Source organism: Pan troglodytes, chromosome 19 (genome assembly GCF_028858775.2).
Source record: "Pan troglodytes isolate AG18354 chromosome 19, NHGRI_mPanTro3-v2.0_pri, whole genome shotgun sequence".
NCBI classification, from domain to species: Eukaryota; Metazoa; Chordata; class Mammalia; order Primates; family Hominidae; genus Pan; species Pan troglodytes.
Genome location: NC_072417.2, coordinates 52271485 through 52288547, shown reverse-complemented (window position 1 = coordinate 52288547; position 17063 = coordinate 52271485). Strand labels below are relative to the sequence as shown.

Here is a 17063-nt window from a genome sequence, read left to right as displayed (position 1 = left end):
GGTTCCTGACAAAAGGATGAGTCTGGCCCCCTTCCCCTCTTTCTTGTGTGCTCTTTTGCCCTTCAGGCATTGGGATGATACAGCAAGAAGGCGCTCAACAGATGTTGTCACTTGATCTGGGACTTCCCAGCCTCCAGAACCGTGAGCCAAATAAATTTCTGTTCATCATAAATTACTCAGTCTATGGTATTATGTTATAGCAACACAAAATGGACTAAGACACTAGCACTGCCATAACAAAGTACCAAAAATTGGATGGCTTACATAACAGAAATTTACTGTCTTACAGTTCTGGAGACCAGATATCCTAAATCAAGGTGTCAGCAGGGTCATACTTACACTTCCTTTGAAGGCACTAAAGAAGGATCTGTTCTGGGCCTCTCTTCTATCTCTGGTAGCCTCAGGGGTTTCTTGGATTGTAGATGGTCATCTTTTCCCTGTCTCTTCAAGTCTTTCTTCCATGTCTGTCTCTGTCCAAATTCCCTCTATTTTTTTTTTTTTTTTTGAGATGGAGTCTTGCTGTGTAGCCAGGCTGGAGTGCAGTACTGCAATCTGGCCTTACTGCAACCTCCACCTCCTGGGTTCAAGCAATTCTCCTGCCTCAGCCTCCCAAGTAGCTGGGACTACAGGTGCGCACCACTATGCCTGGCTAATTTTTTTTTTTTTTTTTTTGTATTTTAGTAGAAATGGGGTTTCACCATGTTGGCCAGGATGGTCTTGATCTCCTGACCTCATGATCTGCCCACCTCAGCCTCCCAAAGTGCTGGGATTACAGGTGTGAGCCACTGCACCAGGCCCAAATTCCCTCTTTTAATAAGGACACCAGTCATATTGCATTAGGGCCTACCTTAATGACTTCATCTTAACTTGATCATCAGCAAAGGCCTTATTTCCAAATAAGGTAACATTCACAGGTACTGAGAGTTAGAATTTCAACATCTTTTGGCCAGACACAGTGGCTCACACCTGTAATCGCAGCACTTAGGGAGGCTGAGGTGGCAGATCACCTGAGGTCAGGAGTTCAAGACCAGCCTGGCCAACATGGTGAAACCCCATCTCTACTAATAATATAAAAATTAGCTGGGCGTGATGGCACACACCTGTAATCCCAGCTACTCAGGAGGCTGAGGCAGGAAAATTGCTTGAACCTGGGAGGTGGAGGTTGTAGTGAGCCAAGGTTGTGCCATTACACACCAGCCTAGATGACAAGAGCGAAACTCCACCTCAAAAAAAAAAAAAGGAATTTCAGTATCTTTTGTGGGAGACACAATTCAACCCATAACATTTATTATTAGTTATAAAAGTTCTTTATATATTCTAGATACAAGTCCTTTATCAAGCTTTATGATTTGCAAACCCAGGCTGTGGCTTATCTTTTTAAATTAAATTTTATTTTTTAAATTCACAGATAAATATATTTATGGTATACGTTTTGTTTTTTTTTTTTTTTTTGCTGCTTTTTTTTTTGTTGTTGTTCTTTGTTTTTTTTTTAAGACAGGTCTCACTCTGTTGCCCAGGCTGGAGTGCAGTTGGCACCATCATAGCTCACTACAGAACTCCTGGGCTCAGACCATTCTCCCACCTCAGCCTCCCAAAGTGCTGGGATTACAGGCATGAGCCAATGCACCCAGCCACTATGTTTGTATATATGTAAACATTTCACTATGTTTAGACATTGTGAAATGGCTAAATCAAGCTAATTAACATATGCATTACCTTACATAATTCTAATTTTCTTGTGGTGAGAACATTTGAAATATACTATTACCAATTTTCAAGTATACAATAGTTAACATGTTGTACAGTAGGTCTCTTAAACTTTTTCTTCCTGTCTAACTGAATCATTTTCTTAATGGTATCTTTTGAGTTGCGAAAGTTTTCACTTTCAATGTAGTCCAATTTCTTAATTTCTTTTATGGCTCATGCTTTTGCTATTTTATATATAAGAACTCTGCCTAACCCAAGGTCACAAAGATTTTCTCCTCTGTTTTCTTTAAAAAGTTTTAATTTTAAGTCTTTCTTACATTTAGGTTTATGATCCTTTTTTTTTTTTTTTTTTTTTTTGAGATGGAGTCTTGCTCTTTTACCCAGGCTGGAGTGCAGTGGCACAATCTGGGCTCACTGCAACCTCTGCCTCCCGGGTTCAAGCGATTCTTCTGCCTCAGCCTCCTAAGTAGCTGGGACTACAGGTGTGTGCCACCTCGTCCGGCTAATTTTTGTATTTTTAGTAGAGATGGGGTTTCACCATGTTGGCCAGGCTGGTTTCGAATTCCTAACCTCGTGATCCACCCGCCTTGGCCTCCCAAAGTGCTGGGATTACAGGTGTGAGCCACAGCGCCTGGCCTCTGATCCATTTTTAGTTCATTTTTGTGTATAATATGAGGTAAGGGTTTAAATTCATTTTTTACATATGGATATCCAATTGTCCTGGCACCATTTGTTAGCACATGAAAGACTCATTTCTCCAGTAAAGTTTCTTGGAAACACAGTTGAAAATCAACTGACCATAAATATAGTGGTTTACTCCTGAATTCACAATTCCGTTCCATTGATTTATGTCTATGCTATGCCATTGTGACAGTCTTAATTACTGTAGCTTTACAGGGAGTTTTGTAATCAGGTACTATTAATATACCAACTGTTCTTTTCTGTCCCCAAACTCTTTTGACTCTTTTAGGTCCTTTGCATTTTTGTATATATTTTAGAATCAGCTTATCAATTCCTACTAAAAAGCATGCTGGGATTTTGAAAAGAATTGTGTTGACTCTATAGATCAATTTGGACAGAAGTGTCATCTTAACAATATTGAGGCCTCCAATCCATGGGCACAGAATGTCTCTAGTTATTTAGAACTTCTTTATCTCGGCAATGTTTTATAGTCTTCAATGGACAAATCTTATACTTCTTTTGTTAAATTTATCCCAAAGAATTTTATTCTTTGGATGCTACTGTGAACGAAATTGTTTTCTTAATTTCATTTTAGATTGTTCATGTTTATAAAAAATCAATTGATTTTTTGATTATTGATCCTTTATCCTGTGACCTTGTTCTAATAGTTTGTGTGTCTGAGCTCCTTAAGATTTTCTACATGTAGGATCATGTCATCTGTGAATAGACACTTTTACTTCTGCTTTCCAATTTGGGGAGAACCTCCAATACAATGTTGTTTTGTTTTGTTCTGAGACGGAGTCTCGCTCTGTCGCCCAGGCTAGAGAGCAATGGCGCGATCTTGGCTCACTGCAAGCTCCGCCTCCCAAGTTCAAGCGAGTCTCCTGCCTCAGCCTCCCAAGTAGCTGGGACTACAGGCACGCAACTCCGTGCCTGGCTAATTTTTATTTATTTATTATTATTATTATTATTATTTTTAGTAGAGACGGGGTTTCACCATTGGCCAGGGTGGTCTCCAACTCCTGACCTAAGGTGATCCACCCTCCTCAGCCTCCCAAAGTGCTGGGTTTACAGGTGTAAGCCACTGTGCCCAGCTCTCCAGTACAATGTTGAATCCAAGTGTAAAGAGCATACATCTGAGCCTTGATTCCACTATTAAGGGGAAAGTATTCGAAGTATTCAGTCTTTCTGTGTTAAATTTTATCTGTAGCATTTCCCTAAATGCCCTTTTTCAAGTTGAGAAAGATCCCTTCTAATTCCTAGTTTGTTGAGACATCTCATAATTGGGTGCTAGATTTTGTGGAATGCTTTTTCTGCTTCTATTGAGATAATCATGTGGTTTTGTTCTTTATTAATATGGTGTTTTGCATTAATTGTTCTTTATTAATATGCTGCTTTGTATTAATTGATTTTCAGGTGTTATACCTTGCATTTCTGGGATAAACCTCTTTTTTTTTTTTTTTTTTTTGAGACAGAGTCTCACTCCGTCGCCAGGCTGGAGTGCAGTGGCGTAATCTGGGCTTAGTGCAATCTCTGCCTACCGGGTTCAAGCAATTCCCCTGCCTCAGCCTCCCGAGTAGCTGGGATTACAGGCACGCACCACCACACCTGGCTAATTTTTGTACTTTGAGTAGAGATGGGATTTCACCATGTTGGCCAGGATGGTCTCGATCTCCTGACCTCGTGATCCACCTGCCTCGGCCTCCCAAAGTGCTGGGATCAGAAGCATCAGCCACTGCGCCTGGCCCGGATAAACCTCTCTTGATCATGGTGTATATATTTTCTGTATATTACTAAATTTGGTTTGCTAATATTTTGTTAAAAATTCTGAGTGTGTTCATGAGGAATATTTGTAATTTTTATTTTTTGTTATCTTGATCTGGTTTTTGTGTAAGGGTAACATTGGCTTTACAGAATGAGTTTGGAAGTATTCTCTCCTCCAGTACTTTCTAAAAGAGTTTGTGAAGAACTGGCATTATTTCTTGTTTAAATATTGAATACAATTCATCGGTAAGGTCATGTGGGCTTTGGCTTTTGTCAGAAGAGTTTAAATTATAAATTCAATCTATTTACTTGGTATAGGTCTATTCAGATTTCCTATTTCTTGTTAAGTTAGTTTCAGTAATTTGTGCCTTTCTAGGAATTTATTCACTTCACCTTAATTGTTTAATTCCTTTGCATGAAGTTGCTCTTCATATTTCCTTTAATTTTCTTCTTTATGGTCAGCAGTGATGCTCTCATTTTCATTTCTGATTTTGGTAATCTATGTCTAACTCTCTTTGTTTTTTGGTTTTATTTTACCAAGATCAGATCCTTGGTAAGCGTGCGCCAATTTTATGGATCTTTTCTTTTTCTTTTTTTTTTTTTTTTTTTTTTGACATGGAGTCTCGCTCTGTTGCCCAGGCTGGAGTGCAGTGGTGCGATCTTGGCTCATTTCAATCTCTGCCTTCTGAGTTCAAGCGATTCTCCTGCGTCAGCCTCCTGAGTAGCTGGGACTACAGGTGCCCACCACCACACCTGGCTAATTTTTATATCTGTGGTAGAGACGGGGTTTCACCATGTTGGCCAGGCTGGTCTCGAACTCCTGACCTTATGATCTGCCCGCCTAGGCCTCCCAAAGTGCTGGGATTACAGGCGTGAGCCACTGCGCCAGCCAATTTTATGGATCTTAAGAACTAACTTTTGTTTTTATTAATTTTCTCTGGTTGTTTATTTATTTATCTTAATAGGTACATATTAGATGTATATATTTATGGGGTACATGAGATATTTTGATAAGGCATGCAATGCCTAATAATCAGGATAAATGGGGTTTTCATCACCTCAAGCATTAATCATTTCTTTGTGCTACAATCAATCCAATTATACTTTTATTTTAAAATGTATAATAAATTATTATTGCCTATAATTACCCTGTTGTGCTGTCAAATGCTAGATCTTATTCATTCTATCTAACTACATTTTTGTACCCATTAACCATCCCCATTCCCTCTCCCACTATCCATCCCAGCCTCTAGTAACCATCATTCTATTCACTATCTCCATGAGTTCAATTGTTTTAATTTATGTCTCCTACAAACGAGTGAGAACGTACAACGTCTGGCTTTCTGTGCCTGGCTTATTTCACCTAACATAATTTCCTCCAGGTCCATGCATGTTGTTGCAAGTGACAGGATCCTATTCCTTTTTATGGCTGACTAGTACTCCATTGTATATACGTGCCACATTTTCTTCATCCATTCATCTGTTCATGGATACTTAGGTTGCTTGCAAATCTCGGCTATTGTGAATAGTGCAATAAATATGGGAGTGCAGGTATCTCTTCGCTATACTAATTTCCTTTCTTTTGAGTATATACCTAGCAGGATTGCTGGATCACGTGGTAGTTCTTAGTTTTGTGAGGAACTTCCATACTGTTCTCCACAGTGGCTGTACTAATTTACATTCCCACCAACAGTGTACAAGGGTTCCCTTTTTTTTTTTTTAGACGGAGTTTCGCTCTTGTTGCCCAGGCTGGAGTACAATAGCGCAATCTTGGCTCACTGCAACCTCCGCCTCCCAGGTTCAAGCAATTCTCCTGCCTCAGCCTTCCCGAGTAGCTAGGATTATAGGCATGCACCACTATGCCCAGCTAATTTTGTATTTTTTTTAGTAGAGAAGGGGTTTCTCCATGTTGGTCAGGCTGGTTTAGAACTCCCGACCTCAGGTGATCCGCCCACCTCGACCTCCCAAGGTGCTGGGATTACAGGCCGTGAGCCACCGCGCCCGGCCAAGGGGGTTCCCTTTTCTTCATGTCCTCCCTAGCATCCATTAGTGCCTGCCTTTTGAATAGAAGCCATTTTAACTGGGGTGAGATGATATCTCATTGTAGTTTTGATGTGCATTTCTCTAACGATCAGTGATGTTGGGCACCTTTTCATATATGTTTGCCATTTGTATGTCTTCTTTTGAGAAATGCCTATTCAGATCTTATACATTTTAGGATTATTTTTTCTATTTCTGTCCATTTTTAAATCGGATTAGATTTTTTTCTATAGAGTTGTTTGAGCTCCTTATATATTCTGGTTATTAATCTCTCATCAGATTGATAGTTTGCAAATATCTTCTCCCATTCTGTGGGTGGTTTCTTCACTTTGTTGATTGTTTCCTTTGCTGTACAGAAGCTTTTTAACTTGATGTGATCTCATTTATCCATTTTTGCCTTGACTGCTTGTGCTTTGGGGGTATTATTCAAGAAATCTTGGCCCAGATCAATTTCCTGGAGAGTTTTCCCAAAGTTCTTCTTCTAGTAGTTTCATGGTTTGAGGTCTTCAGTTCAAGTCTTTAGTCCATTTTGAATTGATTTTTGTATACGGTGAGAGATAGGGGTCTAGCTTCATTCTTCTACATATGAATATCCAGTTTTCCTGGCATTATTTATTGAAGAGACTGTCCTTTCCCCCATGTATGTTCTTGGCACCTTTGTCAAAAATGAGTTCACTGTAGATGCATGGATTTACTTCTGGGTTCTCTATTCCGTTCCATTAGTCTGTGTGTCTATTTTTATGCCAGTACTATGCTGTTTTGGTTACTACAGCTCTGTAGTATAATTTGAAGTTAGGTAATGTCATTCCTCCAGTTTTGTTCTTTTTGCTCAGGATGGCTTTAGCTATTCTGGGTCTTTTGTGGTTCCATATAAATTTTAGTATTATTTTTTCTATTTCTGTGAGGAATGTCATTGGTATCTTAATAGGGATTACATTGAATCTGTAGAATGCTTTGGGTAGTATGAACGTTTTAACAATATTAATTCTTCCAATCCATGAACATAGAATATCCATTTTTTGTGTGTCCTCTTCAATTTATTGCATCAATGTTTTATAGTTTTCATTGTAGGGATCATTCATTTCTTTTTCTTTTTTTTTTTTTTGAGACAAGGTCTCACTCTGTCACTTAGGCTGGAGTGCAGTGGCATGATCATGGCTTACTGCAGCCTTGACCTCCTGAGCTCAGGTGATCCTCTCACTTCAGCCTCCTGAGTAGCTGGGACCATGGGTGCATGTCACCACACCCAGATAATTTTTGTATTTTTTGTGGAGACAGGGTTTCGCCATGTTGCCCAGGCTGGTCTTGAACTCCTGGTCTCAAGAGACCCACTCACCTTGGACTCCCAAAGTGCTAGGATTACAGGCATAAGCCAGCGTGCCTGGCCATCTTTCATTTCTTTGATTAAGTTTATTCCTAAGTATTTTACTTGTAGCTATTGTAAATGGGAATACTCTCTTGATTTTTCAGATTGTTCGCTGTTGGCATACAGAAATGCTACTGATTTTTGTATGTTGATTTGTTGGATTTATCAGTTCAAATAGTTGTTTGGTGGGGGTTTTTAGGTTTTTCCAAATATAAGATCCTATCATCTGGGCCAGACATGGTGGCTCACAACTGTAATCCCAGCATTTTGGGAGGCTGAGGCAGGAGGACTGCTTGAGGCCAGGAGTTTGAGACCAGCCTGGGCAACACAGTGAGACCCTATCTCTCCAAAAAGATTTTTAAGTTAGCCAGGAATGGTGGTACATCTCTACTAAAATAAAAAAGTAACCAGGTATGGTGGTGCATGCCTGTAGTCCTAACTACTTGAGAGGCTGAGGTGGGAGGACTGCTTGAGCTCAAGAGGTCAAGGCTGCAGTAAGCTGTGAATGCACCATTGCACTCCAGTCTGGATGACACAGCGAGACCCTCTCTCTTAAAAAAAAAAAAAAGATATCACCAGCGGGGCACAGTGACTCACGCCTGTAATCCCAGCATTTTGGGAGGCCGAGGTGAACAGATCATTTGAAGTCAGGAGTTCAAGACTAGCCTGGCCAACATGGTGAAACCTTGTTTCTACTAAAAAAAAATACAAAAATTAGCCAGGCTTTGTAGTGCAGGCAGTGTAGTGTAATCCCAGCTACTTGGGAGGATGAGGCAGAGAAGTCCCTGAACCCTCCAGCCTGGGCAACAGAGCGAGACTCCATCTCCAAAAACAAAACAAACAAACAAAAAAGATGATATCACCTGCGAACAAGGATAATTTGATTTCCTTTTCAATCTGGATGCACTTTCTTTCTCTTGTCTGCTCTAGCTAGGACTTCCAGTACTATTTTGAATAACTGGTGAAAGTGGGTATCCTTGTCCTGTTCTAGATCTTAGAGGGAAGGCTTCCAATTCTCCCGTTTGGTATGATACTAGCTGTGGGTCTGTTGTATAAGGCTTTTATTGTGTTAATGTTCCTCCTATACCCAGTTTTTTTGAGTTTTTTTTTTTTTAATCATGAAGGGATGTTGAATTTCATCAAATGCTTTTCAGCATCAATTGAAATCATATGGTTTTTGTCCTTCATTCTCTTGATATGATGTATCATACTGATTGGTTTGCATATGATGAACCATCCTTATATCCCAGAGATAAATCCCACTTGGTCATGATAAATTTGGTATGCTAGTATTTTTGTTGAGAATTTTTGTATCAATGTTTATCAGGGATACTGGTCTGTAGTTTTCTTTCTTTTGATGTGTCTTTGGTTTTGGTATCAAGATAATACTGGCCTCATTATAGAATGAGTTTGGAAATATTCCTCCCTCCTTTATTTTTTTGAACAGATTTAATAGGACTGGTATTGGTTCTTTAAGTGTTTAGTAAAATTAAGCAGTGAAGTCATTGGGTCCTGGGCTTTTGCTTGCTAGGAGACTTATGATTACACTTGATCTTAGCCAAAAGGCTGAGAAGTGATAGGAGACTTATTATTACAGCTTCAATCTCATTATTTGTTATTAGTCTGTTCAGGTTTCAGATTTGTTCATGGTTGCATTTTGGTAGGTTGTATGTGTCTAGGAATTTATCCAGTTCTAGGTTTTCCAATTTATTGGTATACAGTTGCTCATAGTAACGTTTAACAATCCTTTGCATTTCTTGGTATTAGTTATGTTTCCTTTTTCACTTCTGATTTTATCTGGATCTTTTCTCTTTTTTTTCTTCGTCTGGCTAAAGCTTTGTCTATTTTGTTTATTTTTTCAAAAAAACAACTTTTCATTTCATTGATCTTTTGTATTTTTTTGGTCTGTTTCCATTTAACTTATTTCTGCTCTGACCTTTATTCTTTCTTTTCTTCTACTAATTTTGGGTTTGGTTTGCTCTTGCTTTTCTATGTTTCTGGCTGGCCTCACAGGACACAGACTACTAATTTTGGGTTTGGTTTGCTCTTGCTTTTCTAGTTCTTTAAGATGCATCATTAGGTTATTTATTAGATGTTTTTCCACTTTTTGACGTAGGTGTTTATTCCTATAAACTCTCTTAGTACTGCTTTCATTGTATGACATAGGTTTTGATATGTTGTTTCCATTATCATTTGTTTCAAGAAATTTTAAAAATTTCCTTAATTTCTTCATTGACCCACTGGTCATTCAGGAGCATATTAATTTCCATGTGTTTGTATAGTTTCCAAAATTCCTCTTGTTATTGACTTCCAGTTTTATTTCACTGTGGTCAGATAGGATTTCAATTTTTTCTGAATTTTTTAAGACTTGTTTTGTGACTCAAATATGGTCTGTCCTTGAGAATGATCCATATGTTGAGGAGAAGAATGTGTATTCTGCAGCAGCTGAATGAAATCTTTTGTAAATATCTATTAGGTCTATTTAGTCTCTAGGGCAGATTAAGTCCAATGTTTCTATGTTGACTTTCTGTCTGGATGATCTGTCCAGTGTTGCAAGTGGGATGTTGAAATCTCTAGCTATTATTGTATTGAAATATATTTCTCTCTTTAGTTCTAATAACATCTGCTTTATATATCTGGGTTCTCCAGTGTTGGATACATATATATTTATAAATGTGATATTCTCTTGCTGAACTGACCCCCTTTATCGTTATACAATGACCTTGTCTCTTTTTACAGTTTTTGTCTTGAAATCTATTTTGTCTAAGTATAAACTACTCCTGATCACTTTTGGTTTCAATTTGCATGCAATATCTTTTTCCATCTCTTTATTTTCAGTCTATGTGTGTCTTTGTAGGTGAAGTGTGCATCTTGTAGGCAACAGATCATTGGGTTTTGTTTTTTATCCATTGAGCCACTCTATGTCTTTTGACTAGAGAGTTTTTAGTTCATTTACATTCAATGTTATTATTGATAAGTTAGGACTTAGTCCTGCCATTTTATTATTTATTTTATGGTTTGGTGGTCTTCTCTTCCTTTCTTCTTGTCTTCCTTTTTGTGAAGGTGATTTTCTCTGGTAGTATACTTTTTATTTTTTGTGTATCTTTTGTAGGTTTTTGATTTGAGGCTACCATGAGGCTTGCAATATTATTTATTTATTTGAGACAGGGTCTCGCTCTTGTAGCCCAGGCTGGAGTGCAATGGTGTGATCTCGGCTCACTGCAACCTCTGCCTCCTGGGTTCAAGCGATTCTCCTGCCTCAGCCTCCTGAGTAGCTGGGACTACAGGTGCTCACCTCCACGCCCGGCTAATTTTTGTATTATTAGTAAAGACAGGGTTTCACCATGTTGGCCAGGCTGGTCTTGAACTCCTGACCTCAGGTGAGGTCTTTTGCTTTTGCCTTCCAAAGTGCTGCTTTTGCCTCCCAAAGTGCTGGGATTACAGACATCAGCCACTGTGCCTGGCCAATAATCCATTATTTTTAAACTAGTGACAACTAAATACTGATTGCAAAAACAAACAAGCAGAGAAAATTAAGAAAAACTTTAACTTCATCCCCTGCTGTTTCTTAACTTTGTTGTTTCTATTTATATCTTACACTATGTCTTGAAAAGTAGTTTATTTATTTATTTATTTAGTATTTATTGATCATTTTTGGGTGTTTCTCAGAGAGGGGGATGTGGCAGGGTCATAGGATAATAGTGGAGAGAAGGCCAGCAGATAAACACCAGAACAAAGGTCTCTGGTTTTCCTAGGCAGAGGTCCCTGTGGCCTTCGGCCCTGTTTGTGTCCCTGGGTACTTGAGATTAGGGAGTGGTGATGACTCTTAACGAGCATGCTGCCTTCAAGCATCTGTTTAACAAAGCACATCTTGCACCGCCCTTAATCCATTTAACCCTCCCAGACGGGGCGGCCAGGCAGAGGCGCTCCTCACCTCCCAGATGGGGCGACTGGACAGAGGCGCTCCTCACTTCCCAGACGGGGCAGCCAGGCAGAGGGGCTCCTCACATCCCAGACGATGGGCGGCCAGGCAGAGACGCTCCTCACTTCCTAGATGGGGTGGCGGCCGGGCAGAGGTGCGCCTCACTTCCCAGACGGGGCGGCCAGGCACAGGGGCTCCTCACATCCCAGACGATGGGCGGCCAGGCAGAGACGCTGCTCACTTCCTAGATGGGGTGGTGGGCGGGCAGAGGCTGTAATCTTAGCACTTTGGGAGGCCAAGGCAGGCGGCTGGGAGATGGAGGTTGTAGCAAGCCGAGATCACGCCACTGCACTCCAGCCTGGGCAACATTGAGCATTGAGTGAGCGAGACTCCGTCTGCAATCCCAGCACCTCAGGAGGCCGAGGCGGGCACTTCACCCGAGGCTAGGAGCTGGAGGCCAGCCCGGTCAACACGGCGAAACCCTGTCTCCACCAAAAATACAAAAACCAGTCAGGAGTGGCAGCGCGTGCCTGGAATACCAGGCACTCGGCAGGCCGGGGCAGGAGAATCACCGGAGCCCGAGGCAGGGAGGTTGCAGTGAGCCGAGATCATGGCAGTACAGTCCAGGCTCCGCAAGAGAGGGAGACCGTAGAAAGAGGGAGATGGAGAGCGAGAGCAAGAGCGGGAGGGAGAGGGAGAGGGCGAAAAGTAGTTTTTTTAATAGATGCATGTTTTAGTCTTCTGCTGTTTATTTAAATGATTTCACACTAATCTTTTATCTATTTATTTTTTAACTTTTAATTTTTTTTTTTTTTTTTTTTTGTAGAAAGAGTCTTGCTATATTGCCCAAGCTGGTCTCTAACTCCTGGCCTCAAGCAGTCCTCCTGCCTTGGCCTTCCAAAGTGCTGGGATTACAGGTGTGAGCCACCATGCCTGGCCCACACTAATCTTTTACATTCTTATCCTTTTACTTCATTTAGGTATAGTTTGTTCTTCTTTACTAGCTTCTTAGGGTAGAATAGTAGGTCATTGATTCGAGACCTTTCTCCCTTTCCAATATAGGCATTTGAAGCTGTACATTTCCCTCTAAGCATTGCCTTAGTTGCATCTAATAAATTTTGATGTTCATCAAAATTTTCAAGTTTGAAATATTTTTAAATTTCTCATGTGATTTATTCTTTGACTTATGGTTTAGAAGTGCATTTAATTTCCAAATATTTGGGGTTTTATTTCTGGCAGGCATCTCTAATTTAATTCTGTTGTGGCCAGAGAACATACTTTGTATGAATTCAGTCTTTCAAAATTTGCCAGGCATGATGGAATGTGCCTGTAGTCCCAGGTACTCAGGAAGACTGAGATGAGAGCACTACTTGAGCCTAGGAGTTCAAGACCAGCCAGGGTAACATAGCAAGACTCCATCTCTTAAAAAAAATTGTTTTTAGTTTATTGAGATTTGTTTTGTGGCCTACCGCAGGTCTATCCTGGAGAATGCTGCATGTGAGACCCAAGGAATGTCATTGTGTTGGTTAAGTAACTTGCTTAGACTGATTCTGTGACTCCTGTCTCCTCTACAATGTACAGCTGCTGATGTCTCTTGCTCAGTTTTTTCCCCCTTGTTCTTATTTTTAAGTCTAGCTTTCTAGTTTAAAATGTTCTTTCTAGGATTAAAAATGTCTGCAGAGCTTAGTGTTCAGCCAATTACTGGTCAGAGACTGTGTTCAACACCTCTGATAGCTAGCAAGGCTTCCATTCTCTGCTGACAGATCCATGTGTGGGCTAGAGACGTATTCAGAGTTCCAGCTGTTTTCAAGTGAGTCCTGGCTTTTACTTTCTTCTGGGTACTACGGGTCTCTTCAGCCCATGTGGACAGGCTCCATTGTCCAGGAACATGTGGGAGGCTTGGTCTCTGCTACACCATATGCACAGCCTCTGGTCAGCTTGGGATATGTAGAGAACTTACCAGTACCTCCCCATTCCCTTGGCTGTTTTACCTCATCAAACTCCCTCTTAAATCCCTGCCTAGTCCACTGGTCGATGGCTTCTCCCAAACAGGCCCACAACCTCAGGCTAGCAAAGCCACTGGCCCTTCCTGCCACTGAAATTGCCACTTTAATTCACAATACTCTAAATCAGAGTTTGTCAACCTCAGCACTACTGGCATTTTAGACCAGATAACTCTTTGTTTGGTGGGGGGAGGGCGGTCCCCTGGGCATTGTAGGATGTTTAGCAGCATCCTTGGTCTCTACCCACTAGATGCTGTAACACTTTCCCCCACCACACCCCCACAGTTGTCACAACAAAAACATCCCAGAATTTGTCATCCGCATTTGAGAAACACTGGTCCAGGGTACATCAATCATAATTTGGGAGAAGTCTTTAGCCAAAAAAGATCATGCCATGACATATAATAACCAGAAATATACATACCATATTACAAAGTTCAAGAGGCATACATCTCCTAACCCCAGTGCATTACCTCTTTGTTCAGATGTGTACAAACCACAAAATATTCCCCACCTCTCACAGGAACAAAATAAAAATAACCAAATATCTATTGGCCAATAATCCTGACCAAGGATGAGCTGTGCCTATAGTTCAGAAGATCTGGAATCATGTTGGGAAAATGAGACTAATGAAATAAACAGTACTTTTTCCAGAGCAATTCTCATCTTTGAGATGAGACATAATCACAGACAGCAGTGGGTGAGGGCTGCTTGTCTCATATGGAATAAGCTAACAACCACTGTTTGCCATGCATGGTAGGCAAAATAATGGCCCCCAAGTTTCAACGTCCACATCATAATCCCCAGAACCTGTGAGTGTTTCAAGGCAAATGGGACTTTGCAGGTGTGATTAAGAAGCTGGAGATAGGGGGATTATCCTGGGTCATCCAAGTGGGCCCAATGTAAATACAAGGGTCCTTAGAAGAGGGAGGCAGGAGAGTCAGAGGAGATGTGAGGCTGGAAGCAGAGGTTAGAGTGATGTGGGGCCACCAGCCAATGAATACAGAAGGAATTCTAGAAGCTAGAAAAAGCAGAGAAACATTCTCAACTAGGGCCTTCAGAAGGAACAAGCTCTTGATTTTGGCACAGTGAGACCCAATTGAAACTTCTAACCTCTAGAACTATAAAATAAAAAAATAAATTGTGTGTGTGTGTGTGTGACCAAGTCTCGCTCTGTCGCCCAGGCTAGAGTGCAGTGGTGCATCCTAGGTTCAAGCAATTCTCGTGCCTCAGCCTCCCAAGTAGCTGGGATTACAGTGCCACCTTGCCTGGCTAATTTTTTTATTTTTAGAGATGGGGTTTCACCATTTTAGCCAGGCTGGTCTTGAACTCCTGACCTCAAGTGATCTGCCCTCCTCAGCCTCCTAAAGTGCTGGGATTACAGGCATGAGCCACCATGCCAGGCCCAAATTTATGTTATTTTAAGCCAAAATATTTGCAGTAATTTGCTACAGTAGCCACAGGAAACCAACACACCACCTCTGTATCATGTGAAGTTAGTCCAGTCTCCCAGACCAACTGGTTGCTGGCCACCAATTCTACCTTTACTTTCTAGGGAGGCCATATGGTGTGGCGGTGAAGCCTGGGTACTGTAGGGTTGTGTTCAAAACACAGTTACTTCTGTGTAACATGGACAAGTGATCTGACCTGTCTTGGACAGCCACCCTCAGGGAAGAAAGGGAGATAAGGGCACCCATCCAGTGCTGTGAGAACTCAGTGAAGCAATGCCATGCGAATGGCTTAGCACAGTGCCTGCTGCATGACACCTGCTCTTAGTCTCATCATCCTGACTCTCTTGCCCATTTCTGTCTCCCCTCCTAGTGTGTCTATGGCGGAGTTCTGAGAGGAACTGGGAAGCAGGCCTTTGGTGCCGCTGTGAATGCCATCACATATTACATCATCGGCCTACCACTGGGCATCCTTCTGACCTTTGTGGTCAGAATGAGAATCATGGGTATGTGGTGTGAGGAAGTCGGGAGAGGCCTGGGTGGTCGTCAGACATTGTTCCCATCATCACTTGTCTCCTCCAGGCCTCTGGCTGGGCATGCTGGCCTGTGTCTTCCTGGCAACTGCTGCCTTTGTTGCTTATACTGCCCGGCTGGACTGGAAGCTTGCTGCAGAGGAGGTAAGTGGGTCAGCTGACCCTGGCCACAAGACACCCTGCACCTGACCCCAGCAGGTGGAGTGACTACTCAGCCAGAAATGCCCAGAGCACATGAGAACTTGGCAGCAGTGTGGTATAAGCTGCAGGTGTTTTTTGTTTTTTGTTTTTTTGTTTTTTGAGATGGAGTCTCGCTCTGTCGCCCAGGCTGGAGTGCAGTGGCGCGATCTCAGCTCACTGCAAGCTCCGCTTTCTGGGTTCACGCCATTCTCCTGCCTCAGCCTCCCCAGTAGCTGGGACTACAGGCACCTGCCATCACGCCCAGCTAATTTTTTGTATTTTTAGTAGATACGGGGTTTCACCATGTTAGCCAGGATGGTCTCGATCTCCTGACCTCGTGATCCGCCCACCTTGGCCTCCCAAAGTGCTGGGATTACAGGCGTGCTGCAGGTGTTTTGTGGGGGATTACAGAGGGGCCACCTGAGCCTCAACAGTGGCTCCTGTCACTGTAATTGGCCAGTATAAGAAGCATGCTCTGCAGTTATAAACAGAAACAAAACCAAAAACCTTCCTTAGACAGCCCCATCTGTGGAAAACCAAACAAACGCAAAGAACTCAAACTAGTCTGAACCCAGATGAACCCCCGAGCGTGTGCCTTGACTTTGGAAGGGGTCATAAAATCACCCTGCCCACCATCCTCTTTGATGTCCTTTTTAAACAGGGCAGGGCAGCCTTTGCATCTCAGGCACAGCAAAGGCACAACTCAGTCTGCAAGCAGAGCACAGAAGCAGTGTTCTCTCAAAGACCCTGAATCCTATCAGGGTGTGGTTTTGCCTTTGTGCACAGAAAAAGTCATCCTGACACTTAAGATGCTGGATAAACAGATATTTAAAATGATACATTTATTTATTTGAGATGGAGTATCGCTCTGTTGCCCAGGATGGAATGCAGTGGTACAATCTCGGCTCAATGCAACCTCTGCCTCCTGGGGTCAAGAGGTTCTCCTGCCTCAGCCTCCTGAGTAGCTGGGACTACAGACATGCGCCACCATGCCCAGCTAATTTTTTAGTATTTTGGTAGAGACAGGGTTTCACTATATTGCCCAGACTGGCCTTGAATTCCTGAGCTCCAGCAATCCACCCGCCTCGGCCTCCCAAAGTGCTGGGATTACAGGTGTGAGCCACCATGCCCAGCCTTAAAATGATACTTTCTAAAAGCCCCACGACTATGAATACATGCATATATGCTGCTTCAGCTTGCAATGTTTTAAAAACAGAGAATGCGAGGCTAGCAGTGAAGGGGTGAACTGTTGAGCTGGCAGGTTGACCCAATTGAGTTCTTTCTCCTTTAGGCTAAGAAACATTCTGGCCGGCAGCAGCAGCAGAGAGCAGAGAGCACTGCAACCAGACCTGGGCCTGAGAAAGCAGTCCTATCTTCAGGTAATACTGACACCGCTGCTTCTACTTTGGTACACATATA

General features: G+C 42.0%; 2 protein-coding genes across 4 annotated transcripts in view; one reads left to right on the top strand and one right to left on the bottom strand.

Moving 5' to 3' along the window:
• ALDH3A2 (aldehyde dehydrogenase 3 family member A2) overlaps positions 1 to 17063 on the bottom strand; it is a 61675-nt gene that overhangs the window by 13398 nt on the left and 31214 nt on the right. Inside the window, exon 11 of one of the 2 annotated variants that reach the window (XR_010153252.1) lies at positions 11493 to 11724. Coding sequence is in view for 1 of the 2 variants with exons in the window: in XM_063799732.1 (XP_063655802.1) it covers positions 11602 to 11724 (123 nt within the window). In the remaining variant the exon portion in view is untranslated. Of the gene's footprint in view, positions 1 to 11166; positions 11725 to 17063 lie in introns of those variants that run through there. The other variant, XM_063799732.1, reaches the window with a different exon arrangement.
• SLC47A2 (solute carrier family 47 member 2) overlaps positions 1 to 17063 on the top strand; it is a 39045-nt gene that overhangs the window by 19696 nt on the left and 2286 nt on the right. For both annotated transcript variants that reach the window (XM_003315572.6, XM_511338.8), the window contains exons 14-16: positions 15305 to 15437; positions 15514 to 15608; positions 16936 to 17023. In XM_003315572.6, coding sequence (XP_003315620.2) covers positions 15305 to 15437; positions 15514 to 15608; positions 16936 to 17023 — 316 coding nt within the window. The remainder of the gene's footprint in view (positions 1 to 15304; positions 15438 to 15513; positions 15609 to 16935; positions 17024 to 17063) is intronic.